Raw genomic sequence first — 12097 nt, forward strand, 5'->3', positions numbered from 1 at the left:
CCTCTTTGACTTCCCTTGTCGAACCTGAAAATGCGCCCTTGCATGGACGTCTCATCCCATTAACGAAATGTCAGTGCCTGTCACACCATTTGTGGCAATGCTAACATTTGTCAATCTCAGCCTGCCGTGGTGTTAGACCTCGTGTTTCTCTTGCATGCCATCAAATACTCAATGGCCACTAGGTCTCAATACTTTACTTAGTCACGCTAAGTAGCATGCTCTGTTGGCGAACTTTAGGACTACTTCCGACGTGAATTCTGCTCGGATGCCCGATTTACCGTGCAGCCAACTAGGTAACTGTACAAGACTAAACACAATGTTCCTGATTGCTTCCGTCTATCATGAAATTCGATCAGTTCTCACATGATAAAATCTGTACTGGATTTCAGATCTTTCTATGAAGGTTACTTGATAAGCTCAGGACGTAGACCCAATTATCAGGGTACTTAGCAAGTACATGTAGACTTACACAGATGCAAGGTGCACACCACCACAGTGATTGTAGGAAATTTCACGCGCCGGTCGCATTCTAGGAAGCCAGAATGAACTTACTGACCGACACAACATTGCTCGTGTGCCTTATCTACTGCGCCATTGGGTTGGCGGCCATAGCTGCTCTCTGTCTGTGTGTTAAATGCAAGTTGAGGTGGATAGTGACTAAAGTCAGGTATTCGTTCAGGTCACCTGGTCGGTCTGTGGCACGGCCATTGAAAGAATCCCCCGAGGCTAAATCGTGTTCCCTGGCTATATTGTCCTGCCAACTATGCCAGTTTTACTACGTCAATGTTTCTTGCCCAGTTCACTGTCGCAGTTGAATAGACATCGTGCCAAACTGTTGGTATCTCGTACGTGGACAGGCAGAAGAGAGTAATTTACGGGGTTCGGAGACTACAGGGTTGCCCAAACACCTTTTAAAGGGCGGGGCACTACTTACTTTTGGTATTTCGCACGTAGCTTTGCCTGGAAGCCGGGACAACAATAACGCTCAAAGAAACATTGCTTCATCGCTCTTTCCTCGTGGAAATAACACATCAATTTTCCCCTTTGATATGGACATGTAGTATTTGGATGTGTAGAAAAACTCATTGCCGATGCTGCAGGTCTCGATGCCCTGACAACCTAACTACGCTAAGCTTGAGACAAACGTATTTAATGATTCAGGTAATACATGTCGATGTACCCCCATTGATGCCATAGGACTCCTAAACTTCACTAGCTGGTAAGCAACCAAGACGAGTTGACGCCGCAGATAGTCAGTGGAACTATGGATCACTACAATTCATCGAACGCATTGGTAGGTGGTGCCCACCTTGGGTACCTACCTACCCAGTTGACGACGAGTTTTGCACTTCTCGGTCCTGCTCTCAACATATCATATGGCTGCTCTCCACCGTAACACTTCATTTTCTTAGGCTAGATTTTCAGTCGCGTACATCCTTCTGAATTCAATGATGTTTTACTGCCTTCTCCAAATCTGGCCTTGGTCTGTTACGCAGGGTAGGCCTTACCTGACTAGGTACCCTACTAAGACTCAATACACCGGCGAAATTGGCCGGGACTCACCTCTCCCCGCCCAATTTGGATGTTCAGCGGGCGGCGAAATTGGCCCAATTACACGCTCTTTGCACGGAATGAGAATGCGGTTCTCTTTGAGCCACTCTCGGTCAATAAGCGGCTTTCTAATCTGTGACTATTCAATACAAGACACTACTGGAGATCATATAAAGTGAGATATTTCCTTGCCTGCTTATTACATCTTGAAATTTGGAGTAAGTCATATCCAGCACACGCATTTTCTTATCACTATTACAAAACATCACTCAGACTACTTTACTTCACCTGACTTTGAAACCCCCTTCTTCAAGATGTCCATCGCTCTCGTCACTGGAGGTAACACCGGCATTGGTGAGGCTGTCGTTCAACAGCTCGCCAGAATCCCGGGCTTTCATGTTATCATAGGATCTCGCAATCTCGAGTATGGCTCTAGGCTCGCCGAATCTCTCAAAACCGAGAACTGCTCAGTTTCTTCTATTCAGCTCGATATTACCTCTGACGAATCGATCTTCAAGGCCATCGAGTCCATTCAGAAGACTCACGGAAAACTTGATGTCCTCATCAATAATGCAGGCATTTTGATCGATACATACCCCGATTCTTTTAGCTCCACTCGAGATCTTTTCAGAAAGACCTATGAAACCAACGTCTTCGGAACAGCCGTTCTAAGTGAAGCAGCTCTTCCTCTCTTACGCAAATCTGAGTACCCGCGCATCATCTTCGTGTCGTCCCAGATGGGTTCTCTGGAGTCGACTTTGGACGAGAGTACGCCCTTCTACAACGTCGACTACAAAGCATACGATGGCAGCAAGGCAGCTGTCAACATCTTGGCTGCCAACTATGCCCGTATTCTCAAGGATGTTGGCGGGGCTTCAAATGCTGTTTGCCCCGGCTTGGTCAGAACGAAACTAACTGGATGGATGGACGCCGGAGCACCGACTTCTGTTGGTGCGGAAAGAATTGTGGAGTTGGCAATTGCAAGTCCGGGTGGACCGACTGGCACGTTCTCTAACAGGGAGGGTCCGCTCGCGTGGTAGAAAAGGTGTTCGGGCTCATCAGTGTATCGGTTTAGGCCGCCTCAGTGGAAAGAGGGAACGCGAATGGCAGCCTTGGACCTGTTCTAGCCTTCTCGATTTTAATTGCATGAGACACCGACCAGACCGCGCGTCCTAGAATACACGCGAAACCAGTAGTACAATCTATGATGCTCATCTTACGTATTAGTCTCTTAATTTACATCATCGCCGTCACTAAATTCAGGAGCAACCCGATGTTATCGACTCCTGAATTCCATCTATCAAGCGTTTCTGCATGAACTGCATCGTTGGCATGTTGATGACTTTCCAGAAGCTCCCCAAAGTATGCCAGATCCTGACCCCGCTTGGGAAGACTTCTCAACGCTTTTGTTTCTTCGTCCCATGATTCTGGCGTTGTAGCACCCCATTGTACTTTGTGACATGGTAGTGTCAATTCTCTCCATGTGTCAAGAACGCCGCAAGATATGCCTACCTTAACGGTGGCTACTTGCGCTACCAAGAACCACACGCAAGCAATTCTGGCGCGTCTTCTTGTCAGTTCGTTTAACATTGATTTCAGAATGGAACCGAAATCTACTTACCTTATTCGGGACTCGTCTAAGATCCAATCTTCCCATGAAATCGAACTCTTAGACTTTACACTGCATGGTGTATCAGTCAAGGCCATGAACTGTTTCCAAAGCGCCTAGCCAAATATTGTCAGCTGCGACGCGTTCCATCAAGAACTCATAATCTTCGGTAGCAGAAGATACCTCATAAGCCAACAGCATGTGGGTGTTGTAGTCACGGTCTACAAGAGTGCTTCCACCGCCGGCAACGACACGCATGATGATATATATCAGCTCTGCTTGTATTGAGGCGAAGATATCTCTTTTGCTATATCTAACCATCTGTTGAGAGAAGTCAGCATTCTCAAGTCATCTGGCAGGGTGGAGTGCACTATTCCAACTTCGCTGAGGTTTCTGTCCTGCTCTTTTCGAATTGATTGCCATAAGAACGAACTAGTGTCTGGGTTTCGAGATACGAACAAAATCGCAATGCCCATACAGTTTGCTAGTGGCTCGGGAAGATGGCTCTTGTCCTGATATTGGTGTATGAAGGGAGGGAATGTTGACCTTCGCAGCATCATTTCAGGATATGAGCGCAGTGCCCGTTTGATCATGTTCGCACTGCCATTCGCCGCCGGCTTTGGTTCTTTGATGAATTGAAGTGGAAAGACGATCCCAGATGTGTTTGATATCACGCGCCTGCCAAAGTTCATCGAATGTGGCAGTATCTGCCGGTATGGTTCTGGTGATGGAGACAAATCGGTGTCACCGACCATCAGGTCCTCGGTTATGTGACCAAGTCCAGGTTCCGCCAGAGGGAAGTGGCCAAAAGCGACTTCATCCGGCAGCTCAACTATTTGCGAGAATGCATCCCATTGTACTTGATGATCAAAAGTCGAAGCCTCTGGTATGAAAGTAGACTCAGGATTAGCTGGATCCAAGCCCAGAAGACTCGGCGCCCAAACTTGTGCGCTAAGGGCCTCTGTGCTGGCTGTCGGCCCTTGACTTCTGTTTTCTGCGTAGATGCAGTCTAATCCTTTCTTTGTGCAACGCGTACAGCGGGCTTGTAAGCTACACTTATGTTTGGCTGCGCTGCATTCTCGACAAGGCTTCGGTCGGCTTCGGAGTCGGTCTTTTGTTCGTCGACAGTAAGACACATGTCGCTTCAGTGCAGTCTCTAATTTGGGGATGTTGAGTTAGTTCTCACGTTGAAATAAGAGGCAGACGCAGTAGCTGAAGACAGACCTTGGTTGAAGGGCTTGCTACATATCCCACAGAAGAACACGCCAGCTGATAGGCTGTTCGTCGGAAAGATTGTGTCAAGAAATTCAGAGCCGCTCATGTTTGGTCAACACACCTGATGAGTACTGTTCTCGCTTGGAGCTCTATAGACACGGGCTGATCTAGTCAACTATGGGTTTTAGACAGTTATTTCCTTGACGGAATGACTCCAATAAATTCAAGCAGTTCTTTTGTCAGCAACTAGCTTGGAGACTGACCCGACAAAGATCCTGCGGAGATAAGCTCAAATTCCGGGTCGAGAAGCCCAATCAGATGTCACACCAATTCTTCAATCTGTAGCACCTGATATGCGAATAATTGTCGTCGCAGCCTCAAAATTATCTTTCATGGTGAGAATCTCGGTGAACCTCGATAATATCACTACTAGGGCAGTGCGGGAAGCTTCCGTCTCCACAGTATCCGTACACCGAACCAACGCCGTAAAGCAAAGAGGCTGGGTATGGCTTGATTTTGACATAAGCCAGGCGACCTCGACTGATAGCATGAGGTGATGGGTCTCAGTAAAGATATCATGGTCTAAAAGCGCGACGAACAAGTGCCAAGGGACAAAAGTGTCTATCCATCGCTTAGAGGGGTGAGCTATGTATGGGGTCCAAATAAAGCGATAAGCGAGACAGCCGACGATAGTCTAGAAAATTGCCAAGTAACTCAGTCACACGGATTGCTTCAAGGCGGGACCCTGGGTCAAAGCCAAGGAGCGGTTTGAGTTCAACAGTGCGCTAGAGCCCGGAGTGACAGTCGCCACCTACTGTCGTGTCGCTTTCTGAGCAGCCAGATTGACGGGAGCACCGGGCGGCGGGAAGGCGATCTGCCATGACCGAGACCACGGGTGGAAGCACTGTTTCGAAGCTTGGAGCGCACGAATGTCAAGAGGTGCATGGCAGCCCAATGGGGGTGGTAGAAGAGCCCGAGAAGTGTGTGGCAGGATCGGCGGCTGCACTTGATGGTGTTGACGAGAGTAAGGATTGACAGGGGCAAGTAGAACCCAATGGGAAGAGCCGCAGATGAGGGCACATTGGCCTCGGACGGTGATAGGTGATTGTTAGACAGATGAATACTTAAGTACAGTGGCACGGATTCTGTAAAACTGCATTGCCCGAGTGCGAGTAAGTTGAGGGCCCCGTCGGAAGCGGCAACCCGAAAAGACGACGTTCTTTTGCTGTTTGGGGCAAAACGTACAGAGTCACCGATGTATCAATGTGAGCTCACTCATAGTGAGGAGACTTGACCGATCTGGAGCCCTGCAATCACCCGCCCGTCCAGACCCTCATACGCAAGGCAGATAGTACGGAGTGCTCTGTCAGAAAGTCACATTTTTATGTTCATGTCAATCCACCATGACGACGAATAGCGGCTAACGGCTCTCGGCCAAGCTGTCGGTGTTGGACAAACGACGTCAGGAACGTTGTGTCGGTGCTGGGTAGCAATACAGGAACATCAAATGGGAAGACTGGGGCCATTTGAAAGTGAAGCTGTACAGCCTCATCGTGCGTGCGTCATGCAACAGCAAGCTGAAGCAGCAGCATCGTGGCAAGGACAGACATCAAAAGCAGGACTGGCGTGACTCGGGAACAAGAAGAGGAACATTAAAACATTGTAATGGCGTGACTGAAGAGAGGCAGCATCGGAGGTTAGGATTGACCGGGGATCAAGAATGAGCATTGCGATTTGGAGTAAGAGCAGCGGCCCTCACAGTTCACTTCAAGCTTGTACGGTCCTTGACCGGTTGTTGGCTGCGATGCGGTGAGGAGGGCTGGAAAGAAGGAAGGGAGCTGGAAAGGCGGAGAGAAAGGGAGCCACTTCCAGGCACGTTATCCGCCCCTGGGCCCCAGGGGATGAAGGATCGGAAAGGCGGAAAGAAGCCGGAGAGAAGATGGGCAGGGACAAGGCCTGTGGTTGAGGTGAGACTGTGAGAGTGACTGAGTCTGAGTGAGAGACGCGAGGTGAGAGCTCAGCTCACGGATAACTGGTGAGAGACGAGACGAGGGAGAGAGGTGGGCCTGGCCGAGCTGACAGTTTTCTCTCCCCGCTCCCCCTCCCACGCGTTCTTGGTGTGAGAGGTTAAAAACTTGACGCTACCTACTTGAATGTACGGAGTAGACAGATCGAGGATCAGACTGGGAGGCCTGGGAGCGTTCAGTGACTTAGGTGGCTCCTCATCCGACCGGCCCCGGCTAGTCTCAGGCTCTCAGCTCCCAAAGTCACGAATCACCCTTTCCGTTTGGCCTGTTCCATCCCCATTCCATCCGTCTTGTCTCCTTTGGAATGGCCAGCTGCAAGTTGCAACCTGCAACGAGGCCCAAATGCACAAAAAAGGCGCTCAGAGCTTCTTCCGCTGCCAATCGCCGGGATGTCGCCTCACCCTGAGCGGCCTGGGCTGGCCTTGTCGCCCCTATGAAGACAGGGGAGGGGGTGGTTTTTTTCCCTCCCGGTTTTCAGGGAGTGTGACGAAAAAAGAAGACGTGGACTTGTCACCGTGACTGACTGGGACTGCGAATGCGACCGTGATGAGAAGCAGGGTATTCTATCCGTAGACATAGGTGCGAAAGGGGCAGACTTGCGCTCCCATCACTGGGCTTTCACTCATTAATTCGGCTGGGCATTTGGCTTCTACCTTCTCACTGGCTCACCTCCAATGTTTTCCCAAAGATTGGAAACCAGTCATGGCGTGTAATTGTGAGCCGATGCTGTCCGCCGTTGTATTTCATGTCGAAGAGCCCCTCTCATGCCGCATCGTCCCCCGTTTCTCGATTTCTCTTGCGACCTCCCTCCCTACCCTCCCCGCTCTTTTCCTCTCATATCAGCCAACATATCGTGGCCTCGCATTCCATCTCACTACGCATCGCAAGTGAGAGAAAGAAAGAGAGAGAGACCGGGATATCCGTACAAACACATACCAAACGCTCACCTGCATCTCACACCGTCATATCGGAATCTCCCATACCGTTGACAGAAAACGACAGAACATCTCCATCGACGTCCCCTCTACAGATACCAGGCAAGAAAGAGACCTGGACGTTTCCCAGCCTCTGTATCCCCACATCGCTTTTGTCCGGCTGCCAGCCGTTGTTCGTCGTCCACTTTAACATCAACGGCTAAACCTCCCACGGACCGCGATCTTCTCAGTGCCACTGCCACGAGTGCCACAGCATCTCTGGGGGGGGTCTTGAGTCTTGACCCGTTTCTGTGACTTTGTGGGGGCCGATTTGCAAACCCGTCCTCGGTGTCCTCCACCCCTTGTCACCCAAGTCGGTACTCGCTTCCGTTTGGAACTGTGACGGTGGAGTATTGTTAGGGGCCTCCTTTCCTTCACCGCATCGTCAACAGCGAGGGACCCTGCCCCCAAAAGCGCCCAGAAGTGCCCCGAGTGCCCTTCAAGTGGCTCCCCGCGACAACGAACAAGACGGGTTCAATTTTGGCGGTGGACTGGGCTCCCTCTGAGACCAGCCTCCCTCTTCCTCTCAGAGTCCTGACGGAACCTTCTTGGCCAAGCCAAGCCCGTCTCGTAGTACCCTGGAGCCTGTCGTCACTTAAAAGAAGGGAAAGCTTCAAAATCGACTAGTACCGCCCGCACCAACACCACCATACTAGGTCACCGCCTGTGTGTGTGTCTCTCACACACTCTTCCTCTGCCTTGACGCACTCGCACACTCTCTCACACATACACATCACTTGCTCGGTGAAAGACGCCGAGCAGGTGAACTGAGATATATCATCATGGCCCTCACGCAGACAGTCACTATCATCAACAATTCGGGCAAGATTATAAGTACCGTAAGTCTCTTTCTCTGGCTCACACCCGTTGCATTCCCCCCCACCGCCCCTCATCAGACTCCATGCCCACTCGATCCAGCCCTTGAATTCGGCCGTCAGAACTGCGCGCAACAACATTCGACATGCAAACAATGCATACGCACTACAACTCTCAGCCGAGCGATGAAGCCCAATAGCTGACGTATCATCTTCGCTTCTGCAGGGAAAACACCTGGCCGGTATCTTCAAAGAAGCCAAGGCTTCCTACCAGGAGAAAAAGGCGGCCATCAAGGCCGACCGGGAGGTTCTGAAGCGCGCCCAGACCTTTGATACTTCTCGCGATCTCCCTCCCGAAGCCTTTGATCGCCGCTACTCGCACGACGATGGCCGCTCTGTCGCCAGCTCCAGGAGAAGTCATCGATCGAGACGCTCCCAGTCAAGCCACCGCGATGTCGAGTACTATCCACGTTCGAGACCTGCTCTGACCGAGAATAACCTCAAGACACATTCCGAAGTCTCCAGCGTCACGCCATCAAGAGCGCCTCCCTCTGCATACCGTACTCCTTATGCCGAAACGGCTCCCCGCGATGTGGCTTTGAGCCGCCCGACCTTGCCGCATTACACCACCGCCCCGTCTTGCAGCGACAGTCTCGCAGACTCGGCAACAATCCGTGGATCCATGGTTCCCCGTACCATGTCCGCGCCTGTTATACCCAAGGGTCGCAAAGAGAAGGAAATCGATATGGACCTCGCATACGGCAACATTCCTCCCGATCTGAAGGATCGCACTGATCTGGATCCCCTGACCAAGGAGAAGGAGGCTAAGACACTCATCTCCAGGGTCGAGGGACTCCTCGACGAAGCCAAATGCGCACACCACTCCGCGACCGCTACCATCGCTCATCTGCAAGGAAATCCCGATGCCGCCGCCGCTGTTGCCTTGACGCTAGCGGAATTGTCCACGCTCTTGAAACAAATGTCGCCTGCCTTCTTATCTGTGATCAAGGGAGGCTCGCCGGCCGTGTTTGCGCTTTTGGCATCGCCTCAATTTCTCATTGCCGCCGGTGCAAGTATCGGCCTCACGGTAGTCATGTTCGGCGGGTGGAAAATTGTGAAGCAGATAAAGGACGCCCAGGCCCAGAAACAGGCAGCTATCGCCAACGCAATGGCCTTCGAGGCACAACCCGCACCACAGGCCATCGAGTATGCACAGCACGATCAGTACGACCAGTACGACCAGTATGACCCCTACCAGCAGCCACGGGAGGGGAGCGTGCGGGAAGGGAGCGTCCGCGAGGGGAGCGTTGCCTACGACGAGGCATATGTTCTTGATCCTCGACTTGACGAGGAGCTTAGCTCCATCGAGAGTTGGCGCCGCGGGATCGCCCCTGCAGGTGATGATGAGAGTGTTGATATGGAGCTCATCAGCCCTGAGGCCGCGCGTTCGATGCTTGGAGACGACACCCGTACTGAGCGGAGTTTCCGGACACAACGCAGTTCCAAGACGCACCGCAGCTCGAGGACGGAGAGGTCGGAGAGGTCGCACCACTCATCCAGGTCGCATCGCAGCATCCGCGAGTCCGAGGTGCCCGAACGCAAGAGCAGTGTTGCAAGGTCCGAGGCTGCGAGATCTGAAAGAGACGCCGAGAGTGTCGCCAGCAGCCACCGAAGTCACCGCAGCTCTACTTCCAAGCGCAGTACACGCGCGCCGACACTAGCAATTGAGGACGGCAGTCGCCAGAAGGAAGACGAGGCTATCGAAGCGGTTCTCCGACCCAAGAAAAACAACATGCTCAAGTCCCTGTTCAAGAAGAAGGAGAAGGAGCACAGAGATAGAGATGAAAGGGTTTCTGCTCTGGTGTTCTAGGATGTGACCATGAAGAAGACGCTGCAGATGAGGACAATGAAGAATGGAAATGATGCATATGGCTTGGGCGGTTTCCCAGCCTGGACGGAGTTGGGATTATAATTGGTACGCATAAGGGAGGACGCGGCTTAGAATCGGCCCTCACTTTGCATTGTTGTCGGGAATACATTATTCATCCAAGAGGGAAACATACTGACGATTATTGTTACATCATCTTTGAGCGATCAAAACTTTTCTATTTCAGAACAGTAGATAGTATCGCAATTTACACGCAAGAAACATATTTTCTGTACTCGAATTTCCATCGCACTGGGCGGGCTACGTGCAGGGACGGCGTTATGAAAAGCGAACGATGCCAGTCGCATACGGTAATTGTCAGTCAGCAAATTGAAGAAGCTCAATCGATCTAGTCTCCGCTAATATAGTGGGAGAGGCATGGCATACTTTGATGCTGTCGCAGTTGTGGCCGGGAGCAGCGAAGAGGCGTAGGGCTGAACCGGAGATGGACGAGATCGGAAACAAAGTCAGACTGCCAAAAGCAAGTTTTTTCGTCAGCTGAACGGCGCAAGGCTCACCAGCGAAGGGTGGCACCTGAGTTACAGGAGGACTAGAAAAGCCAAAAAACACAACGGTCTCTTCCGGGTACGAGATGGCACGCTGAAGATGCATGTCAGCTTTATGTTGTCAGTCCCCTTGACCAACTGAACGCCGCCCTTGGGTATCGCAGCAGCGGCGGCACACAATTCTCGGGATTCTCATATCGCACAGCCGTTGCCCACTTTGCGTCGGTCACTCATGTCGTTCTTCACCCAACCCCGGTGGCGGACGGGCCTATGCTACCTAGTTCTCATGCTGAATTTGGCTATAACCTATCCACAAGGTTACCATCAACCGTATACTTGGGTGGCCAGGGTATGGAAGTTGGCAAGATATCTTGCTTCATGGTCGGATGACTACCTTGAGTGTATGGACACTGAGACTTTTTCAAAATGTCTGAAATCCTCGACCCTTGAATTCGAGAGCATCCTCCTTCGCTTGATACTGTCCACGAGGAGGCATCCTTCAATAGCTCAGTGTCCGTTGGTGTGGGAAACGACGCAGACTCAGTCACAGCCCCCAAACTCTCATTTTCCGTCATCTCACCTCATCATCAACCCTGCAGGTTGCGTTGGAACTACCACAACTTACGTCCCATCTCTCATCTCACTGTCATCCTCTTCGGCCCCACGAGGCGGTGTCACCCATGGAAAACTCTTTGAATCCTCCCGATGAGAAGGGGAATGTAACCTCAGCTGCGTCTAGATGATGACGGAGAACCTCGTCCCACCTCATCAAACAGAGCCATTCACGGTTGCAAAGGCGATCAAAGGCAGCAGCATATGGTCAAGCCCAGATGTCAGAATATGAAGGGACCAACAAGGCTCCCGGGTTTCTCTCGAGACATATCCCGGCCGCCACATGCAGCCATCACCAATCACGCACATCAGTTACCCCCAATGTTGGTCGGGAACGCCAGTGGTGCGCCATCACCTCGAGCTGAGCCAACTTGGCTGCAGTGGCCAGCCCCAAAGTAGTGACCAGGCAAGGTATTCGTAAAGTCAAGTGCAGCTCGACGCAAGTCGCATCGCCCCTCCCCTTGTTCGTTATTCGTACGTCCGGAGATGGAGGGCGGGAGGAGCCACATGCATCCATCACCTCCGGCAAGTGTTGGTAGCTGTGTTTCCGCAAGCCTTACGAGACAACATGCAAGCTGTCTTATCAGTTGTCTTTCTCTCATTAATTCCCCTCAATTCGTACTTCCCCTCTCACTCTATTGTTCTCCAGAGATTTTGTTCTTCAGCAGCGGTGCCCTCCCTCCTCGTTGGATGTCGCTTGCCCAGAATACTTCGAATGGCAATCCACACAACTTAGCCATCCAGCCCAACAAGTTGTTGAGACTCAGAGGATCCAACTTCTGCGATCTTTCAGATTGACCTCGCTGGCGATTTCAATCGTCAAATGTGCCTAGTGCGACCACCCAATAGCCAAGGCTTTGT

The 12097-nt window shown here is 51.5% G+C and overlaps 4 protein-coding genes across 4 annotated transcripts; 2 read left to right on the plus strand and 2 right to left on the minus strand.

The window, feature by feature from the left end:
• Nucleotides 1-1865: 1865 nt before the first annotated feature.
• On the plus strand, nt 1866-2591 carry CCOS01_05122 (short-chain dehydrogenase; the record flags this gene model as incomplete). Its single annotated transcript, XM_060453303.1, has 1 exon — nt 1866-2591. One exon carries the CDS (start codon nt 1866-1868, stop codon nt 2589-2591), a length of 726 nt encoding a protein of 241 aa, XP_060315075.1.
• Nucleotides 2592-2851: 260 nt separating this feature from the next.
• Nucleotides 2852-3034, minus strand: CCOS01_05123 (uncharacterized protein; the record flags this gene model as incomplete). The annotated part of the gene is made up of 1 exon (XM_060453304.1): nt 2852-3034. The coding sequence occupies one exon, from the start codon at nt 3032-3034 to the stop codon at nt 2852-2854; it is 183 nt and encodes a 60-aa protein (XP_060315076.1).
• A 210-nt stretch (nt 3035-3244) lies between these two features.
• CCOS01_05124 (uncharacterized protein) lies at nt 3245-4481 on the minus strand (the record flags this gene model as incomplete). Its single annotated transcript, XM_060453305.1, has 3 exons — nt 3245-3473; nt 3620-4043; nt 4385-4481. The coding sequence occupies 3 exons, from the start codon at nt 4479-4481 to the stop codon at nt 3245-3247; spliced, it is 750 nt and encodes a 249-aa protein (XP_060315077.1).
• Nucleotides 4482-8158: 3677 nt separating this feature from the next.
• On the plus strand, nt 8159-10061 carry CCOS01_05125 (uncharacterized protein; the record flags this gene model as incomplete). The annotated part of the gene is made up of 2 exons (XM_060453306.1): nt 8159-8215; nt 8418-10061. 2 exons carry the CDS (start codon nt 8159-8161, stop codon nt 10059-10061), a joined length of 1701 nt encoding a protein of 566 aa, XP_060315078.1.
• Between the last annotated feature and the right edge of the window lie 2036 nt (nt 10062-12097).

The sequence above is a fragment of the Colletotrichum costaricense genome, assembly GCF_030867565.1.
Source record: "Colletotrichum costaricense strain IMI 309622 chromosome Unknown Scaffold_5.1, whole genome shotgun sequence".
Taxonomy (NCBI): Eukaryota; Fungi; Ascomycota; class Sordariomycetes; order Glomerellales; family Glomerellaceae; genus Colletotrichum; species Colletotrichum costaricense.